At 34.8% G+C, this 23,835-nt stretch overlaps 1 protein-coding gene across 1 annotated transcript in view; it reads left to right on the forward strand.

Moving 5' to 3' along the window:
- Positions 1-23,835, forward strand: part of Efr (ER GDP-fucose transporter) — a 137,719-nt gene that overhangs the window by 41,823 nt on the left and 72,061 nt on the right. Inside the window, exons 5-6 of the mRNA XM_090390724.1 lie at positions 7,240-7,321; positions 13,057-13,126. Coding sequence (XP_090246850.1) covers positions 7,240-7,321; positions 13,057-13,126 — 152 coding nt within the window. The remainder of the gene's footprint in view (positions 1-7,239; positions 7,322-13,056; positions 13,127-23,835) is intronic.

Consider the following 23,835-nt stretch of genomic DNA (forward strand, 5'->3'; position numbering starts at 1 on the left):
TTGTTTCCTATTTAAAGAAAGTGCTAAATTAAGAATTGGTTTCTTACTTATGACCATGAATTTAGTTTTGGTGATATTTATTTTTAATCCCATTTTTTCACTCTCTGCATTTATTAGCTCCAAAAGATTTTGAAGATCCTGAATATTGTCAGCCAGAAGAGCTGTATCATTGGCATATCGGATGTTACTGATGATTTCACCATTTACACTAATCCCTTCCTTTCTTCCTTCCAAGACTTTTTGAAATATGGCTTCTGAGTAGATGTTAAAAAGAAGAGGTGACAGCACACATCCTTGCCTTACTCCTCGTTTGATGTTAATGGAGTCTGTAATAATGTCATCAACTTGAACAGATGCCTTTTGGTTCCAATATAAGTTTTCAATGATCCTGATGTCTTTACCATCTAATCCAATTCTTTTTAATAGTACAATCATTTTAGCATGTTGGACTTTGTTAAATGCTTTCTTGAAGTCGATGAAGCAAATGAATATTACCTTGTTTTGGTCAATACATTTTTGAAATAAGATCTGAGAACAGAAAAGGGCCTCTCTTGTTCCCAAGCCGTTTCTAAAGCCGAATTGGGTATCACTGATGGTGTCTTCACATTTTCTGTATATTCTTTTTTGAATTATTTTCAGAAACATTTTGAGAACGTGACTCATTAGGCTGATCATTCTATAGTCATTACAAGTTTTCGCATTTACTTTTTTAGGTAGCATGATGAAGGTCGACTGTAACCAGTCTTGAGGGATTATGCCTGTATCGTAGATCTTATTAAATAGCTTTACTAATATGTTAATGTTGTCACCTTCTAATAACTTTACTATTTCTGCCGGTATTCTATCTGGTCCTAGGGCTTTACCATTTTTAGCTGAGTTCAATGCACATTCTACCTCTGATTTTAGAATGCATGGACCTTCCATATGTTCATAAGTATTTTCTGGGTTCTATCTGTCATCAGTAAAGAGTTCTTCTATATATTTCACCCATTCTTGTATTTTGTCATCCTTTTTGGATATAATTTCTCCCTTTTTGTTTCGAAGGATATAGAATTGTTTTTTCTTATATGTACCTGAGGTCTCTTTCATCTTTTTGTGTAGATTAAAATTGTCATGTTTTTCCTGTAGAATTTCTATTTCTTTACATTTTTCATTCATCCAGATTTCTTTTGCTTTTTTGATCGTGTGTTTAATAATTTTCTGAACCTCTGTATATTTTGTTGGATTATGATTTTTATATGATCTGTGTTGATCCATGAGAGAAAGAATTTCATCAGTCATCCAATCTTTCTTTTTTACTGCTCTATTAGGACATAAGGTATTGGTACATTTCTCTATGAAGACAGATTTCAATTTGTCCCACGATTCATCAACCCTCATGATGTCATCATTCTTGATAAGTGCTAGCTCTTGATTCAGATCTTGACTCAATTTGCTTCTTATCTCTGTGTTTTTTAATTTTCCCAAATCAAACCTTTTTTGTTGATGTTTCTTAAGCATAGCTTTCAGTCTAAGTTGTAACTCTGCCACCAGTAGGTTATGATCAGAAGCAATATCTGCACTAGGATAGGTTTTTGTACTTTTTATAGAACTTCGAAATCGTTGATTAATTAGTAAGTAATCAATTTGGTTTCTGACTATATTCCCATTATTATCCTGTGGTGATCACCAAGTATACAATCTTCGAGGTGGTAGCTTAAACCATGTGTTTGTGATTATTAGCTCCTCTTCCTGGCAGAATTGAAAAATACGGTCACCTCTCTCATTTCTTGTGCCCAGTCCATGTTCGCCAACTACATCTCCACTTCTACCTTTCCCAACTTTAGCATTGAAATCACCCATGACTATGTTAATATCATGCTTTTTTGTATTTTTCATTAGTTCTTTTAATTGATCATAAAATTCTTCAATCTCTGTATCACTCTTGTCAGCAGTAGGGGCATAGACTTGTATAAGATTAAAATCTAGTGGTTGTCCTTTCAGTTTTAATAACATCATCCTATCTGAGTAAGGGATGAAGCTCAACAGTGACTTATTGATCTCTTTGTTTATTATTATTCCAACTCTGTTTTGATGGTTGTTTTCACAACTTCCAGAGTGATACATTGTCATGTCATTGACTTGAGTTTTGCCTGATCCTGACCACCTAACTTCACTCATTCCTAAAATTCCAATTTCAAGTCTTTTTATTTCATTTCTTGGATAGCATTTCTTAGCTTACCTGTTTCATACAAGGTTCTGACATTCCAGGTTCCTAGTTTTACTGAGCGCACCGTGTTGAGCCCGGGGATTCTTCGCACCCCTGTCCCATTTAAGGGACGCCGGTAACTCGGAGCCATTTGTGTAGATTTGCTCGCCATGGTGGTTAGTCTGGAGAGAGAATAGAGCAGTAGTTTCTCCATTTGCTTTCTGCTCTGCAGTATTACAGACATACACAATAAACTGTATTGCCATCTGCAATTTTCTAATCACAAGCTTTACCGTCATCATGAGACTTCAACCTTGTGTCAGAACTGATAAAGCTACTTCCCTTTGCCAGAGGATTGAATCCTTTATTTTTCCTTGTAACCCTAGGTAGGGGCCCTAACCGGCTACTGACAGCCGGAGCCAGCTGAGCCCGGGTTGTTTATAGAGGTCTGCTCCTCTGAAGATTCTTCCACACATTTCACTGTTGGGATACAAATCCTCTTCCACTGATTTTATGATCTTGTTATGTTCTCTTCCTAGAGAACATAACAAGATCATAAAATTTCTTGCAGCTGGTTTTTTTTTTTTTGAAAAAACATACAACTACAGTAATCCCTTGATTAATGCGGTTTCAATTAGTGCGTCATTTTTTTCGATACCCAAATTCGATTAAAGCTAATAATAATGGCAAATATCTGTTGGATTTCTGCTCAGGACATGGACTGGTTATTACTAACACCATGTTCCAACATAAAAATGTGCACAAATTCACATGGAGAGAAGAGGCTAGGAATAAGAAAAGTCTCATTGACTATGTTATTGTTGATAGTGATGTTTTCTCCCTGGTGCAGGACACCAGAGTGTACAGAGGATTTGAAATTGTAAGTGATCACTATTTAGTCTTAAGCAGGATAAAATTGAATTTCATATTGAAAAGAATAACATGTAAGAAAGTTTTAAAACGAATAAAAGTTGAGCAGCTCTCAGATGTGAGCTGTAGACTAAAATACACAAAGATTATTGAAGAAAAAATTAAAGAGTTTGAGAACAGGAATCAAACCTTGGAGATTCAGTGGCAAACACTGAAGAAAACATTGATTGATTCTGCCAGAGAGGCATGTGGTGAGGTTGTCTGTAAGGATAAAAAAAATCGGAGCTCCCTGGTGGACACAGGAAGTTAAAGAGGCTGTGAAGGAAAAGAAGAAAGCATACCAAAAGTTCCTGTCAAATAAGTCAGCTTGTGCTCTTAGAGAATATAGAGACAAATGCAAGAATGCTAAACACTGTGTAAAACTAGCTAAACAGAAGTCATGGGAGGACTTTGGCAAGAAAATAGAAAATAAATATCAAGAAGGTGGCAAAATATTCTGGAGGTTGTTGAAGAAGCTTAAGAATGGAGGAAAGAGTGCTATAAAAGGGATTAGAGATGATAAAGGTGACATGAAAACGGAAGAAAAAGATATCCTTGAAGTACGGAGTAATTACTTTGAAAAACTGCTAAATGAAACAAGCAGTGATGACAGCACAGTGGTAAAAAACACTGACCAGGCATGCCGTCAGGAATACATATCCATACTTGAAGTAGAAAAAGTGATCAAAGGCTTGAAATGTGGAAAGGCAGCAGGAGTAGATGATATTCGACCAGAAATGCTGAAGTATGGTGGTATAAGAGTCTTACAGTGGCTGCACTGCATAGTTCAGAAAGCCTGGACAGAGGGACGAATTCCCGATGATTGGAGTAGAGCTCTCATAGTACCCATATATAAAAAGGGAAATAAAACTGCATGTGAGAATTACAGAGGTATTTCCCTACTGAGTGTTCCTGGCAAGATCTATGCAAGTATACTTGAGAAACGGTTGAGAAGAATTGTGGAAGAAAAGCTTGGTGAAGAACAAGCTGGATTCAGGCCAAATTAGAGGCTGTCAGGATCAGATCTTCACTTTACGACAAATAGTCGAGAAAGCATGGGAATATAAAAAAGATCTGTATTTAAGTTTTGTCGATCTGGAAAAGGCATATGACAAGGTGCCAAGAGAGAAGCTATTCAATACGCTGCAGTTATATGGTGTCAGTGGGGCATTATATCAAGCAATACTTAGTCTTTATTTGAGTTGTAAGTCAGCAGTTAGAATTGAAGGAAGTACAGGAAGATGGTTTAATGTTAAATCTGGTGTGAGACAAGGATGTACATTATCCCCTCTGTTATTCATTATCTATATGGATCACATTATGAAGGAAAGTGGTATTAAACCTGATATCAAAATTGGAGATGTTAATGTCAGCTCTTTGCTTTATGCGGATGATGTTATACTTCTAAATAAATCCGCTACAAGTCTGCAAGATTCTCTGACTAAATTGAATAGCTGTTGTAATAGATATGGTATGAAGGTCAGCAATAAAAAGACAAAGACAATGAAAATAGGCAGAATTATTGAAAATGTCAACTGTGTTGTGAATGGAGAACCTGTGGAACAAGTAAAACATTTCAGCTATTTAGGCACGATTTTTACTGAAGATGGTAAATTAAATATAGAAATAGACAACAGAATCAGCAAAGCTGGTATGGTGGGAAGTCAATTGAATAAATTCATATGGAATAAGAGAGAAATTAGTTGGAACACTAAATTAGCTGTATACAAGACAGTGTTCAAACCAGTTTTAACTTATGGATCTGAGAGCTGTGTCAGAAGTAAAACACTTGACCAAAGACTAGAGACGGCAGATATGAGAGTCCTGAGAAAGATTAGAGGCGTGAACAGATGGCATCAATGGCAATATCATATTAAAAATGAGGATATTAGGAAAGAACTTGACATTGTCAGCATCTAGGAATGCGTTAGCAGAGCTAATCTCAGGTGGTATGGTCACTTAAACAGAATGGGCAAAGAAAGATTAGCAAAACAAGTGTTCTCTGCCAGGTTGGCAGCAAAACGACCCAGAGGAAGACCAAGATATAGGTGGATTGATACGGTACAAAGTGCTTTAGACGATAGAAATATAAGATCTGATAATGTTGGAGTGTTGACAAGTAACAGACTGATTGGGAGGAAAATTGTAGATAGGAAATTAATAATGATGTAATTTTTTTCATGTAGTACTATCATATCCTGTACACCCCTTGAGGGTACATGGCAGGAATTTGATGATGATGAAATTCGATTAGTGTGCCTATATACATCTTAAAAATAAATGTTAAAAATTTTTAACATTTATTTTTAAAATTAATTAAAAAATTTTTCTATCTATACATTTTTATGGCTAACTATTTTAAAAAATCACTCACCAGAATGAAATAATTTAATTACCGATTTAAAACATTTTACAGAGTTATTTTTAATGGCATGTTACGCTACTTCCATGTATACTATGTTCCAAATTTTTACCGCCAAAATTTGTCGTCTGCTATAGTACACTCACAGATTCAAGACCCTTCTACACGTGTCATGTCACAAAAAGGAGAATCCATTCCAATAATAGCGTAATCAATCCGTTTTCTGGGATGAATTGTTTATTATTATACATAGGAAAATTAACTTCTCTTTTATGATCATTGTTGTTTTTAAAGTGGGTAATTATTTTGCTTGTATAACAGTTGGGAAATTTTATATAAAGCACGTGATTTCGCGTGTTGGCGACCAATTCATACATCCTTCATTTCTTTCTCCCCTTCAATGATGATTACATCCAAGAATTAATTAAATCTCATTCTGAAGAATTGAGTGATTCTGACCTGCTAAATTTAGATGCACAGCAGGAAGATCTTGAAGAATATGAAGAAAATTTAACCACTGATAGTCAGCCAAAAGAGATTTCACAGAAACAATTTGAAAATATTTTTCGTACAATCAAAGTTTTTAAGCAGCAATGCTTAGAGGCTGACCCTGATGAAGATAGAAGCATTAAAATTTGCAGAAGAGTAGAAGAGGCAATAAGGCTATACCGTCAGTTGTATGAAAAAAAGAAACAAAATGCCCGCCAAACTATATTAGCTCAATTCTTTGTTAAGAAGTAGAATAATAAAATTTATATTCTGAATATGTTTTATTGTCTTTCAGCTTCGTGGTTTTCCTTTAACTAGGCTCTGAGACATACCTTAATTCTTTTATAAAAAAATTAAGATTCAAAAAAGAAATTTGAGGAACGAATTATACTGTTTCCCATAGGTTATTATATTCGATTAGTGTATTTTTGATTAATGTACCTGTTTTAAAGAATGCATTAGGTGCACTAATCAAGGGATTGCTATACTGCTAATAATGTAGCTATATGCATCATTTGACTTATCACATATAGTGTGTACATCATTATGAAATGCTTGTAAGTGATTATTGGCAATAAAGGTCTTGTGAGTTGCATAAATGAATTAGACTTCTAAATATCAGGAAGTATAAGGCCTTGGTTTCTGTTTAAGGCACATTGTGAACAAATCACTTCACAAGATTCCTTAAATATCCTAAGAAAAAAGTTGTCTTTTAGATATGGTATCATGCAGATAGCCAATCCATTTTCTGTTCGAGACTATTTCTTTCCATGTTCATGTCACAAGGTTTATGTCAGTCATAAATAAACCTTGCCACTTGCCATATTATCTTCAAATCCATATATCCCTATGCAAGAGTGTTGAAAAGTTCATTAATGCTATACATCTTATTAATGGAAAAGTGGTCATCCATTATCTCTGTTTTTTTTTGGGGGGGGGGAAGAGAATCATGAATTCTGTAATATAAATCCTTAATTTCATCCAAGATGGAAATTACCAGTCTGGGAGAAGAGGGGGGGGGGGATTGTATTTCAAGAACTCAGGATTTGTCTCTCAAAAATACATAAAGCAATTCCAACAGGAATAATGGCTGACCACCTTTTTCATGAATAAGATGTATAACATTAATGAACTCTTCAACGCTCTTACATAGGGGTATATGCATTTGAAGATGATAACATTTAATGTTGAACGGTTATCAATGTATTTATTGTTCATTACATCAGTGATATATTAAATCAGTTTATTATAAGTTGTACCACTTTTATTTTATTTTATTATTCTTTTACAGCTATACAATAAGTAAATATATAGCAGTATTCATGATAACTTGTGGAATTCTTATTTGTACAGTTGCCTCACAACAAGACATTGTAAGTGTATTTGTTCTTTTTTGTATTTTAAACAGTTTAAGTTCAAATAAGCTTTAGAAATTGTTTTTATGAAATATGTTTCTCCTCTCTACAGATTTTATGTGAATTGTGTGAATCCCATCCATATAAATCTGTCATATTAGTACTGTGGGTGTGCTAAGTGGTAGATAAATCAGAAACAGCCTATGTTTAAAGACTAAATATGAAACTAAAGCTATTTGAGATCTTCCCTAAGAAGAATAGTGATCTCACCATTCTTCTAATTTTCTAATTCTGGCTAATGAAAATCAACCATCACCTAAAGACAAACAACCATGTTATATTGGTATTTGAACCCACATCCTCTGAGTAGTGGATGGAGACTATACTCATCTAACCAAGGTAGCAACTGTCAGCTGTAATATAATTTTGGGCCAATAACATTGAAAACAGGTGTGTGTGTGTGTGTGTGTGTGTGTGTGTGTGTGTGTGTGTGTGTGTGTGTGTGTGTGTGTGTGTGTGTGTGTGTGTGTGTTGGTTGATTATTTCACCCTGGATTTGGGTTTCAGTGAGTGCTTGTATTCTCCTCTTTTCACCTTCTATCCAGTGGCTTGATTTTGTATTTTGCCACTAATATTTATTGACAGACAACTAGCTTTTTGGAGGCTAGTTGTCTGTCAATAAATATTTTGGAGGCTTTAGCCAGAAAAGTATCGTGATTACAAAATAATTTATTTATTTATGTATTAAGAAAATGATTATCTTAAATATTTATAAAAAATGGTATTTTACAATAACATTTACTGAAATAAACATGGACTGAATTTTTTTTTTTTTTTTTTTTGTGCAATATTCTAATATATATGGCTTGTCATCGTGCTTTCAGTTTTTATATATATTTCTATAAGCAACAGAAGTTGTTAAATTGCATTATTTGCTTTCCCTTTGTGAGACTATTATTTATAAAATATCACATTTATATTTCAGAAGAATATCAGCCTTTCACTTTGAGCATTTTTAAGGCAACAGATAATTTTTTTCTGTGTCTAATTTTTTATTGGTCTAAAATTTTTCACCAGAAGTACTTCATGTTTGAGTATGAAAATCTTCTTCATTTAATTATTAAAAATAAATAAAATAAAATAAGACTATTCTGCTGAAACAGACTATTTCTTGGCAGTTTGATTATTGCAGCTAATACCACTTTAAACTTCTTGGCCTAGCATCGGTTATTTAAGGAATAGTGAATAGCTAAAATTTCCAATTTTTGCAGAGATTTTCTGTTATATTTTCTCTCTCTCTCGATTTATAAATTATCATGAAAAGTTAGTTTCAAATGCTCATTTTTTTTTTCCCCTAAAATTTTTGCAGTTATTGTTTCTGGTGCCATTTCAGAAATAAACTGTGTTTTAGAAATACTACCTAATAATACTTTCTGTTCTAGCAACATGCTAAAAGCTGGGAATACTTACTATTATTGAAAAAGAAAGAACATGTCTCAGAAGAGCTCCAACATCAAATACCCAGTATACATCAGAAAGTTCTTGTTTCATTTTCATCCTTTTTTTTTTTTTTTTTTTATTAACTGATATAGTATTTTCCTAATTTATAATTGCAGCTTCAGTGGTACATAGGCATCGAACAATTTGTGGGTGGCTGGGGTGGGGGGATGATTACTTAGCTTGCTCTTCCAGCTAAAGATATTTCGTTTATAGTTTATTTTCAAATTCTTGACAAGAGAAGTAAATCTGTATTTCACCTTGGGAGCATGTACCCATATGTTTTTAGTATATAATACTAGTAAAAGTTTTTGTCATAAATAAAACAGCCAATGAAAATTAGCAATCAGTTTTTGAAATATGCAGTATTGTTTCCTACATGATCTTTTCAAAATCCAGTTTTATTCACAGTATTCTCTCTCTCTCTCTTTTTTTTTTTTTTTTTTTCAAAACAAAGTTTAGGGGGAAAAATAGTTTTCTTTTCACAGTACACAGAGTGCACAAGATTGATTTATCAATGTTTTCATCAGCTGATCATTGAAAATAATTACAAGCAGAACATTATTGATACTGTTTTAGTTGCATGTGAAGCAGAGGACTTACCTGATATAGTATGGTAGATACAGAGGACTTACCTGGTGCCTAACAGTTCATTTCATAACTGTTTCATTATCCACGTTCTGTAGAAGTTTTTTATGACACTGACAAAAGGTTTTGAAAATTTATTTATCACTAGGTTAGACTATAAGACAGTACAACACTATATTTAGTCCTGAAGATATTTTCAGGCGCAAACTTTGTTTGCTCTCACTGGGATAAAGGATTAAACTAAATCTATTATACTGACAAAAGGTTGTATAAAGTTAGATAATTCACAAATCCTATTATTGATACCAAATTTTCACACCATTTAATTTCATAATGGGTGAGTCTGGGAAATGAGGTGAGGAACCTGTATCTCTGAGTAAGTGCAGAAACCATAAGAATTCTGTGAAATGTCTCTTCAAAATTCATAAGATTCTATGTTCCTTTGATGACATTGATTGGGTAACAGCCCTACAGTTTAATAGCAGACAGGCAACATGAATATTCCTGCTTGCAAGTCTCAGTTTCTGCCATCTTGTCTACTAATAAGACCATATTAGTGATTACTTGAAATCCAATCCTTTATTTTGGATATAAAGTGATTAATGAAATATTCCTGTAATATCTGTTTCGTCATCCACATTCTGTAGAAGTTTTTTATGACACCGACAAAAGATTGTATAAAGTTAGATAATTCACAAATCCTATTATTGATACCAAATTTTCACACCATCTGTTAGACTTGGTAGAATATAAGTGTAATACTAGGAATAAAAGAAATAGATAACTTATGTGAAAATAATTAATTTTTAATGATAGAATTTTTATCTACTTATCTAAGGCATCTTCAGTACAAATAAAAAAAAATGGAACAGCATAATATACAAGTAAGAGAAGATTCTAAATCATGACGCAGAAGTTTTAGTAAGGTAGCCAACAATCAACAAATTCTTTATTTAAAAAATAAATAAAAAATAAAATAAATAGGAAAGGTTAGCAGATTGAAAAAGTACTTACGATTGGCCATAAGGGAAAGACACATATAGGTCGTCAGATCCATTTAGGAATTTTCAGTGCACTAAAGTTTCATAAGTTTCCTTATAAAGACAATTCGTAAGGAATCTGATCTTATATACAATTTTTGTCTTATTCCATAGGATTCGACTGTTTAGATTTACTTGCTGTTTTGAACTTATTATGTGGTTTAATGAAATAAATACAGCACATATAAATAATTAAATGATCCACATGAATGGATCAGACATTCCAAATTAAATTATCAGTAACAGATGAAATATAGAGTGATTAAATGTGTTGTTTAATTATTTATACACTCAATGGACAAAACATTAGAGATACATACCTAATAGCGTGTCGGTCCTCCTCTAGTGCGAATAACAGCCTGTATTCTCCAAGACACTGACTCCACCAGATGCCAGAGGTAATTCCAGACATTGCTATTGTAGCATTGTCCACAGCTACCTTAGATGTCAGTTCCAGATACATAGATCTAATGTCTTACTCTGGCATTCCAGAGAGAGAAAGATTCAATGAGATTTAAATCAGAGGACCTTGGGTGCGGGGGCACTGATGGGCTCAGGTGAGTGTTTACGGCTCATTTTATTGCTGAAAAGACCATTGGCTGCAAGATGCACAAAGGCCATGAAAGTATGTAGGTGATCAGCCAGCACTTTCTGGTTGCAGCATTTAAAGACCTCTCCAGACACACTGAGGGACATAATGTGTTATGTGAGAAGTCTCCCAAACCATCACAGAGCCAACCTGGCATAGCGGGGCCATGCCTTCATGCTTTTGATGCCACACCCATACCCTTCTATCAGCTCATTATGACTGATAATGGTATTCATCAGACCACATGACTGGTCCACTCTGCAGAGCTCGTTTTGATGATCCTGACAACAGGTGAGATGCAATGCCTGATGACGAGCTGTCAACAGTGGTACACAATTAGGGCATTGGGTCCCATAGCCTGTGGTATGCAGGGTGCACCATACTGTTCACTTGCCAATGCTGTTTGGACCTCTGACATTGATACTGAATGTGATTTGTGTCGTGGTTGGTCTATGAGTCTGGACAGTCTATGTCAATCCCAGTCATCAATGGCATGTGGTTGGCCACCATTTGCTCACTGGGTGCTGTTACGTCCATTGATGGTATATTCACAATAGACCTTTGATATGGTTGCTCTCAAGAACCAAACCATAGGGTGCTTACCACTTGAGCGATAGAATGACCCATCTGTCTTGTGCTGATAATATGTTCATGATCAAGGTTGCTAAGATTGCCTTGTTTACCCATGTTTATCGATTTTGATACACTGTTGGAAAACCTCAATGTCTGCCTATTTACCATCTGCATTTGATTCGGGTATGTTTCACTCTGTGCGAGGGATGTTTTGTCCATTGAGTATATATGGTGTATTTATTCTATTAAACTATAATGAATAGAGATGGTATATTCAGCATGGCTAGATTGTTCAGATTCAAGATACTTGATATAAGATTTATATTCCTGATGATGGACAAAGTAGATCTTCAATTTTGGGCAATGTGGAAGAAGATGGTTGTTCAGTATTTTGAACCTAAACAATCTGGTCATTTTCCATTTCAAATCCCAGAACACATCCCAACTCAATATCAACAGAGTTCAAGATTGATACTATCAACATAAGAAGCATCAATGGAAAAGAAATGGAACTAGTAGAAGAATTGGATTAGTTATTTATTATTTTATTTGACAAGCTTAAATCAAAATTTGTAGGCATTAATTTTTTCTTGTATTTTATATAATGATTGCATACCTTTTACTATCTGCAAAATTTCATAGTAAGCCAACAAATTGTTAATCCCCCTCCCCTTTGCCCCTCTTCTTTATCCATTACTAATAATATACACCATGCAAGTGAGATCACTACTCCTAACTTTTTGTGAATCATTTCTATAATAGCTGCAATAGACTAATTGCCGTGAGTATGGAATGCAGCATAACAAAGCTTAAAATTATGTCAAAAGCATCATATACCAAGATTTAAACTATTTTTTATATCTGCAAAATATGTGATTTTCTTTTTAATTCAGTACAGCAAAACAAAATCTCATTGTGATGTTTTGCGTTATATGAAGAAATTCTCAAATTGTTTATATCTCTAAAACTAGCTTGACTTAAACCTTATCATTATTATTAGAGAATTATGTTTTCAAGAAGGCAGAAACTGTGAAACAGAGAAATGATTTAAATATATAAACTGTTTTCTCTCATTTTAAATAGGTCATAGCCGAAAATAAAAGTCCTTAATTTTCATTGGGAATTTTATTTTCCCTTTTCTTTTTCCTGTTAATTAATTCAAAATACTAAAGCCATCTGGCTACTGTTATATTTTTAGATTATAAATCATAATTCAGCTTCATTTAGCAAGCTACAATTTAAATAATTAGAATGTAGCCTTTTTTTTTTTTCTCTTCATTCCTGTTATTTTGATATCTAAAATTAAAATGTGATGAGCTTATGTTCTTAATTTTTTTAAAAAAAGTGGATTTTTCATTACATATATGTTTTCCCTGGGGATATTTGTTCTTTCAGTAACTGGCAGTGCCACCATTAACATATCCGATAAAATAACTTAATTTTTTTTTCTTTAATTCTTTTATTTAGAAAACCAGAAAAAAAGATGGTGATATTGGTGGCAAGAATGAATTGCAAACGTTATTTCATTGGTTGTCAGGTAACTTTTTGACTCATTTTTAAGTTTACAAAATGTAATAAGCTATTATGTTGAAAACTAAGTTTTATATTCTCTCTCTCTCTCACACACACACACACACACACACACACACACACACACACACACACACACACACACACACACACACACACACACAATCATTCAAAATTTTGTCAAATAATTTTTATTTATTTTGCATTTGTTGTCTCTTTATTTATTAAGTCGTCTATTTTTCTAAACGATTATATCCATTGTTTACCAATATAAACAGGTTATTTATTTTATGGATATTTAGCTTGCTTATTTATTGTCAAATGTAATAATTATATCAAATCAGATTTTCCATGTGCAATGTATTAAATTTACAATATTGTAAACCCAAATGTATATATAAATGTTATTCTCTGGAATATATGAGGTAAGAATAGTGATAAATAAAATATTAATTATAAAATCTTTAATTAATACTTTCCTATATTTCAGAAACATTACATTACCATCATCAGGAATCACAAAAAAACATGATATGTGCACACAAGCACTAACACTGGCCAAATGAGGCTGAAGAATGGCATCTCTCCTAGTGGGCAGAATTATAGTTTTGGCCATTGGACTGAAGATATGAGGTTAGTGCTTCCCAATTTGGGGAAGTCTCATGCACCTAAATTTAATGAGGTTTGGAAAGTTTTTCAGGGTTAAGGCAGATTCGAGCAACAGCCTTTCATATTTGTATTTGCTGCAGTATAATAGAGTGGCCTTTTCAAATGTATCCTGTGGTGGGTGTCAAAGCATAGTCAGCAAATCCTGAGTGGCTGTATTGGTGGAACTGGATATAGTCCTCGTGTTCAGAAATTCTGATATTGACTCTTTGGCCGTAATGGGACAGTTTGCAACTGCAAGGGACCTGGTAGGTCTAGGAAACACGGCTGGTCTTTGGTGAAGCAGATAAGGGATGCCAGTTTTCTGTGTGGTTGTAAGGTTGTATTTCTTAGGATTTTCATCAGTTTTTTTTGGATGTGCCCCCCAGATATATGGAATGGTAATAGATCTTGAGTAATCTCTGCTCTGAATAGAGATGGGGGGGGGGTTGATTACAGGGTTTTAATATTTTGGGGGAATTGTAGCCATTGGCTATGAACATGTTGAGAATGTGGTCAAGTTCAGTAATTATTGCACTGCTATCAGAACTGATTAATTTTGCTCTATTATATAGGTTTCTTATAATTCTGTGTCATTGCTGGGGGGGGGGATTGACTGCTGGTAAATGTTCCTACCTGTATGTGTAAGTTTTCTGTAAACAAAGAATGCCAGGGATCCATTGGGCTGGCCTGTAATTAGAGTGTCTAGGAATGAGAGACTGTTGTTTCATTTTCTGAAGTAAACTGGATACTGGGGTGGTGATTATTTAGATGTGTTAAGAAATTGTGGAGTGTATCCATGCTATGTGGCCAAATGAAGAGCACATCATCTTTTTCTTCAGAGGTCTCCATGGAGAAGGTGGAGAAAGTGGAGAACCCATGGCTGTCCCCCTCTATATGTTTGTAGAATTTTCCTTGTAAATGAAATAGCCTGAGTTTATGGTGAACCGAAACAGTGCTGAGATATCAAAAGGAAATATGGCTTGGATGAGTTCTAAGGTAACTTTGAGTGGACATAAGTGAATAAAGAGGAGACATCAAAACTGACCATTATGTCGTTGTGTTGAGTCTGAGGTTTTTCTATACTGGCTTTAAAGTGGGCTAAGTTTTTTATGTGTGAAGGTGCATTGCCAGCATATTGTGTGAGCACTTCGGCTAATTTGTATGTGGGTGAATCGGTGCCATCTACGATGGGACGTAATGGCACATTTTGTTTATGGATATTTGGTAGTCCATATATTGGGGGAAGGGTCTAGAGTTATAAGGTTTTGGTTTGCTTGTGACTTCCACAGGCCAAGAGGTAACTTTTTAAGGAGCCTATGGAATGTTCTGAATCTATATATTGGTGGGGATCATAGTCTCTGGGGAGGTAGGTAGAATGATCTAGAAGTAAGGAGGCAAGCTGAACTGTGAAATCCAATTGGTTTAAAACTACAGTGGCATTTTATCTGCTTTAGTAATTACTATTCTATTGTTGTTTTTAATTTCTTGCTACTGTTATAACATTAATAAGAATATGTGAATCCAGTTGAACCTGCTGTACTTGTTAGTTGCATTAAGGGGAAAATCTCTTTGTGCTATTAATAGAATTACAGCTCATACAACATTCTATGTACTAGTTAGTTTGATAATAGAATGAAAGATCTATTGACATATTGCTGATAGTGTTGCCAACAACTTTGATCGTTCTACAGCTTTAATATTAATAAATCATATTTGACTGTAGCAGGTAGGTACTCCAATAGGTGATAAATATATATTTCTAGTAACTGTGCAATTCTGTTGCATAGTTTGTTGGCCCAAGCTTTGGAAGCTCTCTTCTATTAACAGAACTCATGCAGCAAAAAATCAGCATTAAAGAATATTACTGGCAGAAAAATGTAGGATAATTAATATATAATTTTTTTCCTTTTTTGTGTTGTGAAAAGTCATTAAAAGTATATATTATACACATAACATATATGCTCATGAGCCCAAATTATTACTATCCACCTTGTCTCTGGCCAACCAGACTACATGGTTGGCTGGAAGCAATCCTGTAGAGGCATTATTCTGGTATGGGGATTGTTTTCATAGACATCACTGGGTTCCATTCCCATTGAACACACCTTGACTGCTAATTCTTACCTGGAGATTGTTTTGGAGTAAATGATGAAAATGTAGCCCAGTGGATCTGGACTCTACTACCAGGAAAATGCCCTATGTCACATGGCTTACATTGTGCAAGCATGGTTCAGAGAACATATTCAAGCATTCTATGTTTCCCCTGGCCATCATGTAATAGTGAGTTTGAAGCTGTGTGGTATGAGGTGGAGTCTAACAAGAACAAATTCATGTTGGGGTGTTGTCACAGAACTAGTGAATCAGTTGCTGGTGCCAATAAAATGCAATGCCAAATAAACATAATGAGTGCTAAACAATTAATCATCATAAGTAACTTTAATGATGGGAACATTGATTGGGTAGCAATGTGATCTCATGAGAAGAATGAATCTGAATTTATTGAACAGATGCTTGTCAACTTTTTTAAGCAACATGTGGCAGAAGGAACTCTGGGTCAAAGTACTAGACCTGATTATGGTCTGGAGAGGGGGGGGGTCACTTAAAGACATGACCGTTTTCTGCCTTCAGTTAGTGACAATGATCATTCTGTACTGATGTGGAAGTGGCTAAGTGTATGGATGTTCTATTCAGAAACAGTTACATACTGAATTACAAAGCAGGAAATTAAGAAGAACTGAGGAGAATACTAGGTGTTTAATCCCATTGTATCAATTGCTAGATGGGAAGGATATCAGTAGTGCATGAGAAGTATTAAAAATGCATCAGTGATGCAGTATTGGAATATGTTCATATAATTCACATTGAATAGGGTAGTCAATTCAGAAAGTAAAGGTGGGTGGGGGATTAAAGGAATGCTGCAGTTTCTATATATTAATGCCAGAAGTATTAGGAACAGGAGGGAAAGTTTTTGGCATTGGTTAGTGCGACCACATTAAAGGTTATAGGCATTAGTGAGACTTGGCTAACATCAGATGATGTAGTTATAGGGATTGAATATGAAGGTTTAGAATTTTCAGGGAAGATGAAGAAGATAGGATGGTTGGAGGAGTACTGCTGATGATAGCAGATGAATTGCAACCAAAAAGAATAGGGGAGAATCGGGAGGGTGGCTGCTCATTTGAAGCAATCTGGTGTTGAGATTAAGGTCAGTAAAACAAAAATACACAGTTGGTTGTTGCTATAGACCAGAGAGTTCCACAGAGTCTACAGATGATCTGGAAGACATGCATTGACAAATTAGTACAAATGAGTACAGGTCAAGTGACTATTAAGAGGGACTTCGACCATGGAGATATAGACTGGGCAGAAGAAAGATCACATGGCAGGAAGGAAATAGAATTTATACACCTGCTGAGGGAAAATTACTTAAGGCAGCATATGATGGAGAGGACTAGGTATGGGAGAGTATTGGACCTGGTCATAAGATCAGAAGAGCTATCCATAACCAAGGTGACAACATTGCCTCCAATTGGTGAAAGTGACCATGCAGTCTTGACTTGGAAGATTGCAAAACATTAGGAATATTCTATCAAGAAGAGGTATTTGTGGAATACAAGGCAGGTGATTATGACATGCTTATGAAGAAGCTTAAATCTGAATACCATGGCATAAAACACTGAAGGGTAAGGATGTTAGTAGTGCATGGGGGTCATCATTTAATAGTGCTTCATCTAGCTAAAGCAGTATTAAATTTTATACCTAGGGTAAGGGAAGGTTAATCGGGTAGGAGTTAGATGGATGAGTAATATCATTAAGCTTGAGCTGCAGAAGAAGAAAATGCTGTGGAAGTGACCAGCATGGCAAGGAAACAAAATCAGATTATGAGAAGAATCTAGCTGAGCAAGACGAAGGAAATCCCAAGAGTTCTTTCGTTATGTGACAAGTAAGAGGAAGAATGACTATGAAAGATTAACCTTAATGAATGAAGATATCACTAGAAGACTGATAAAAATAGTTGATAAAGTAGTTGAGTTACTGTGTGACAACTTTGCAAGGGTTTATCATCCTAGTGAGGTTATTGCTTTAACCTATGTCACAGACACTAACATGGGAACAGAGGTAGATGAATTGGAGGTTCTTAGGATATTTCAGAATCTCAATGTAAATACAGCTGTAGAATTAGATGGATATCGGCTAGGGTTTTTGTGAGAATGTGCAAGAGTACTGGCAGTCCCTTTGACTAGGCTCTTTAATTTAATTTTTTTCATCTTGGTTAGAGTTCTAAGGAAGTAGAAACAGGACAAGATAATTCCTTTGCATAAGAGAGGTTCTAAAACTGCAGTAGCAAATTATAGACCAATCAACATCTCAGGTGTAGTGGTAAAAGTACTAGAAAAATTGTTCAAAAAGAGAATTCAAGAATGGGTAGATAAAAAATATGATACTGTATGAGGGGCAACATGGCTTTGTGAAGGGTTGGTCATGCTTAGTAATTTACTAACTTTTTATAATAGAGTAACAGCTGAGTTGGATAAAGGAAATAGTTACATGATGATTTTACTGGATTTTGCAAAGGCATTTGACAGAATACTGTATGGAACTCTGTTACGTAAATTAGAACAAATCGGGATGGATATGGTACTGGTTAATGGATAAGAAGGTGGCTGCTGGATCTTTTGATATCAAATGGTGATATATGGAGGGCAAAATCGAAGCAAATACACTAGTGGTGTGCTGCACGGTTCAGTGCTGGGACCATTGTTGTTTAATTTGTACATAAATGATATAGGAAATAACCTGAATGGAAATACTCAGTTGTTTGGTGATGATGCAAAATTAGATAGAGTAATAGTTAAACAAGGATGTTGAGAGCTTGCAGGACGATTTAAACAGGTTTTCAGTATGGGCAAAAGTTAATGGATGTCAATTTAATGTCAAGAAATGTAAAGTTATGCATTTTGGGATAAATAGACTACAAGTCATGTATCACATTGATGGCACTGTACTCAGGAAATAGATGAAGCTAGAGATTTAGGGGTGGTGGTATACAGAGAGTTAAAGTTTAGGGGACATTGGTAAGGTTGCTAAGGTAGCCCATAAGATTACTTGGCTATTGAAGAATACATTAAAAATTAGAGATAAAGAAGTGGTTATTCTTCTTTATAAGACCTTGATACACCCACATCTGGATTACTATGCTCAAGTCTGGTCCCCTATGTTTCTTGGGGATGAGGAAGCAGTGGAGAGGATTTAGAGGTGAGTAACCAAGGTTGTGAGTGTCTTGTGGAATGTTCCCTATGAGTATAGATTGAAGGTATGTGTGGAAGGCAGAAGTTAGTTGATAGGAGAAAAAGGGGTATATGATAGAAACATTTAAGTTGCTTAAAAGGTTTTATAGGATTGATGCAGGGGAAATGTTTCAGCACTTGGCTAGAGAGACTAGAACAAGGGATCATCCCTGAAAGTTAAATAAAGATGTGATTAGTATGGGTGCAAGGACTAGATTTTTTGCTTGGAGAGTTGTGAATGAGTGAAATGGGTTATTACTAGAGTCAGTTGTGAGTGCTTTGTCTGTTAATGGGTTCAAAGAGAGGTTAATGTGCAGGTCAAAAGAGTTGCACTAGTTTTAGCTGAAAGACTGATTAGGAAACTTTTGATATACACTTTTTTTTTTTTCCCAATCACTGCCTGTTTTAAAGTTCCCAAATCCTCCACAGAGTTCTCATTTTTCTATCCTTGCAGACAACTTCACCACACCTCTCTGGTTAAATCTTTCAAGGTTTTCTTCAGAGTTTGCCACTGGGTCTCCATGGTTGGATTCTTGTTTTCAAGGTGTTTTTTCTTTATTTTTATTTATTCATATGGGGTTCTCCCTGTTCCTCGATCATCCCTTAGGACACGTTGAGCCCTCCTAGCGAGGGATTAAGTACGTAAATCTGTGTGTGCTCACGAGCTGGTTTGCCTGTTCTGAGGGGTGAAAAACCAGAGTTTCTGTATGAAAAAAACCCTCTATCTCCGTATGAGACCAGCTAACTCACCTAACTCAGATAAAGTTCCTCACATCATGGACAGGAATCGAACACAGGTTTTTCTAACCAAAGGGCTTAGTCTATACTGGCTGAGCTATGTAGGCTTTTTTTCCTTTAGTAATATGCATATATTTGAGTCTGCAGTTCCTCTGAAATCAGTTCAACTTTGATTCGTTTTAAGGGTTTTACATGCTTTTCTTTTCAGCATGATATTCAATTTCATCCTGCTCAAAATTAAATTATCACTTCCTATTTCAAATCCCCTGTATTACTATTCTGTCCTGAACTGATGTTGAGATATCACTGTCAACAATAATATAATCATTTAGACTTTTCTTATGTCTTATTCTTCTTTCCATGCGTATTTAATTTGTGTGCATCTTTATGTTGGAACATGGTATTAGTGATGACTAATCTCTCTCCTGAACAGAAATCCAGGAATTATTATTCTGCCTTTTCTCCAAATGTTCCTGTTTTTAACCCTAACAATGATCAACTTTTCTGACAATTCTATGTCAGCTATCTTCTGTAGTAACTTGAAAAATTCTTCCTGTGGGATTATATGCAAAAATATCTTATTTTCCAATTCCCTATTTTGATGTTGGCCCATATCCTTACTTGAATTGCCTGCCATTCAAGAAAATTATCTTTCTTTTTTTTTTATTTTATTTTATTTTTTTTAAAGCTTTGAATACAATAGCTACTCTTTCCTTTCCACAATTATTGACTGAATATAATATCTTGTTGTTGCTGTTTAGAGGAATCCCATCGATTTTTGTTTTCTTTCTTTTGATAAAAATGTTGTCACTGTGGTACCTCTCTAATTCTTTTCCTAGTCCACTTCAACCATCAACATAAGAAGTATTAGAAGCATGACATTTCATCCTATACATCATCATCAAATTCTTGACATGTACTCGCAAGGGGTGTACAAGATATGATAGTACTACATGAAACTTACATCACTACTAACTTCCTATCTACAATTTTCCTCCAAATCAAGGTGTTATCTGTCAAAACTCCAACGTTATCAGATGTTATATTTCTGTCTTTTAATCCTTTAACGCACCAATTTAAAATCAGAAAGCAGTCGTTTTTCTACCAAGTTCCTTTTGGCGAGGGTGATTTGCTGGATCAAATTCATCATTATTTGAAAAATGTAGAAATTGTTTTATGGCCTCGAAGCGTTTCCCGCTTTCATCTTCTGAACTAAATAACCAATCTTGATCACTATCCATGATAGGGTAATAAATATAACATAAAAATTGTCTAGCATGTATGTTCGGTTGTATTTATATGTGAAATCAAAATTCACGGTCGCCCGTATTAACTCGGGCGCGCGAAAAAAATTCAGTTTCTTGGACCTGAGTTAACTCGGTTGAGTATGTGTTAAGGGGTTAAGGAACTTTTTACTGTATCAATCCACCTACTCTTAGTCTTCCTCTGGGATTTTTCCTGCCAGCCTGGCAGAGAACACTTGTTTTTGCTAATCTTTCCTTCCCATTCCATTTTAATATGATATTGCCATTGATGCCATCTGTTCAGGACTCTAATATCTGTGGTCTCTAGTCTTTGGTCAAGTGTTTCATTTCTAACCCAGCTCTTAGATCCATAATTTAAAATAGGTTTGAACACCGTCTTGTATATCGCTAATTTAGTGTTTTGACTAATTTCTCTCTTATTCCATATAAATTTATTCAGTTGACTTCCTACCATATACCATACCAGCTTTGTTGATTCTGCTGTCTATTAGATTATTCGTATTTGGTCTTTATATACTATAATAAACACAAACTTATTCTGTTACAAGACCATCGGTTTAATGCACATATGTACAAGAACGCCGACTAGTTTTGCTAGCAAATTGTCTAGCTTTGTCAAGACTAAAAAAGGTGAAAAAAATAATAAATGCAAAAAACGAAAGAATACAGTAACTGTTTACAATGGTTAGGCAACCAAATTTCTATTTTTTCTTTTCCAATTTGGAAAAGAAAAAATAGAAAGCTTACATGTGTTCTTAAATATAATCAACTCGTTGCACAACAAAATCAAATTTACTTTAGAATTGGAAAACAACCAACAACTACCTTTTTTAGATATACTGGTCAAAAGACAAGAGAATGATAATATTAAACTTACTATATATAGAAAACTAACAGATACTGGATGATATCTGCATTTTACTTCCAATCATCATCATATACAAAAATACAGCATCATCCATATGTTACGAAATAGAGCCCAAAACATAGTCACAGAAGAAGGAGATGTACGTACAGAACTTTCTCGAATATCGAAATCACTATCTGAAAATGGTTTTCCTCTAAACATAATCAACAAATTGCTTTATAAAAATAACCTCCAAAAACAAAGGATAGCAACTCAGTACGTTTCATCCGTAGTCATCCCCTATGTTGGTTCAGTCTCCACTAAAATAGCGAATTTTGAAACATCAGAATTGTGTTTAAACTAACTGCAACCATCAGACAGTTTTTAAGATCCCCTAAAGACAGCGTTCCATTTTTCAAATATGCAGGTGTTTATAGAATACGATGCACTTGTGGATTTTCCTACATAGGCCAAACTTCCAGAAGCCTGGAAATTAAACAGAAGGAACACATTGGAGATATAAATCATAACAGAACAGATATCTCAGGTTTGGTGCATCACTTCTCAACTTCTAACCATGCAATAGATTGGGAAAACAGCTCAATGATGCCATATATAGAGGATGATTACAGATGCTGAATATTCAAAGAAGCAGCAGTGGTCCTACAAACAGGAAATAACCTGAACTGAAATCAAGGAGCAGTATTGAAAGATACATTGAAAAATCTGATTAATTCATTAAGTATAGCAGAACTACAGTACGCTAAAAACTATGTAATGCGTATTCACAATAATGACTGAAGCATCTTGCTACATGCATGCATTGTCACGCGAGCTGTCCAATTTGGTTGCCTAACCGTTATAAACGGTTACTGTATTCTTTCGTTTTTTTGCATTTATTATTTTTTTCACCTTTTTTTTAGTCTTGAAAAAGCTAGACAGTTTGCTAGTGAAACTAGTCGACATTCTTACATATGTGTATTAAACCGATGGTCTTGTAATCAGAATAAGTTTTTGTGTCTGTTGTCTATTTCTATATTTAATTTACCATCTTCATTAAAAATCGTCCCTAAGTAGCTGAAATGTTTTACTTGTTCTATAGGTTCTCCATTCACAATGCAGTTGATATTTTCAATGTCTTTCTCTTGTTATTGCTGACCATACCATATCTATTACAACAATTATTCAATTTAGTCAGGGAATCTTGTAGACTTATAGTGGATTTGTTAAGAAGTATAACATCATCTGCATAAAGCAAAGAGCTGATATTAACATCTCCAATTTTGATATCAGGTTTAATACCACTTAACTTCATAATGTGATCCGTATTGATAATGAATAAGAGAGGGGATAATGTACATCCTTGTCTGACACCAGATTTAACATTAAATGATCTTCCTGTACTTCAATTCTAATTGCTGACTTACTCAAATAAAGACTATGTATCGCTTGGTATAATGTTCCATTGACACCCATACAACTGTAACGTTTGAATAGCTTCTCTCTTGGCACCTTGTCATATGCCTTTTCCAGATCGACAAAACTTAAATACAGATCTATGTTATATTCCCATGCTTTCTCGACTATTTGTCGTAAAGTGAAGATCTGATCCTGACAGCCTCTATTTGGCCTGAATCCAGCTTGTTCTTCACCAAGCTTTTCTTCCACAATTCTTCTCAACCATTTCTCAAGTATACTTGCATAGATCTTGCCAGGAACACTCAGTAGGGAAATATCTCTGTAATTCTCACATTCAACTTTATTTCCCTTTTTATATATGGGTACTATGAAATCTCTACTACAATCATCTGGAATTTTTCCCTCTGTCCAGGCCCTCTGATATATGCAGTGCAGCCACTGTAAGACTTTTATGCCTCCATACTTGAGCATTTCTGGTTGAATATCATCTACTCCAGCTGCCTTTCCACAT

The sequence above is a fragment of the Typopeltis vanoorti genome, chromosome 3 (assembly GCF_054136105.1).
Source record: "Typopeltis vanoorti isolate ZY-2024b chromosome 3, IOZ_Tvanoo_1.0, whole genome shotgun sequence".
NCBI lineage: Eukaryota > Metazoa > Arthropoda > Arachnida > Uropygi > Thelyphonidae > Typopeltis > Typopeltis vanoorti.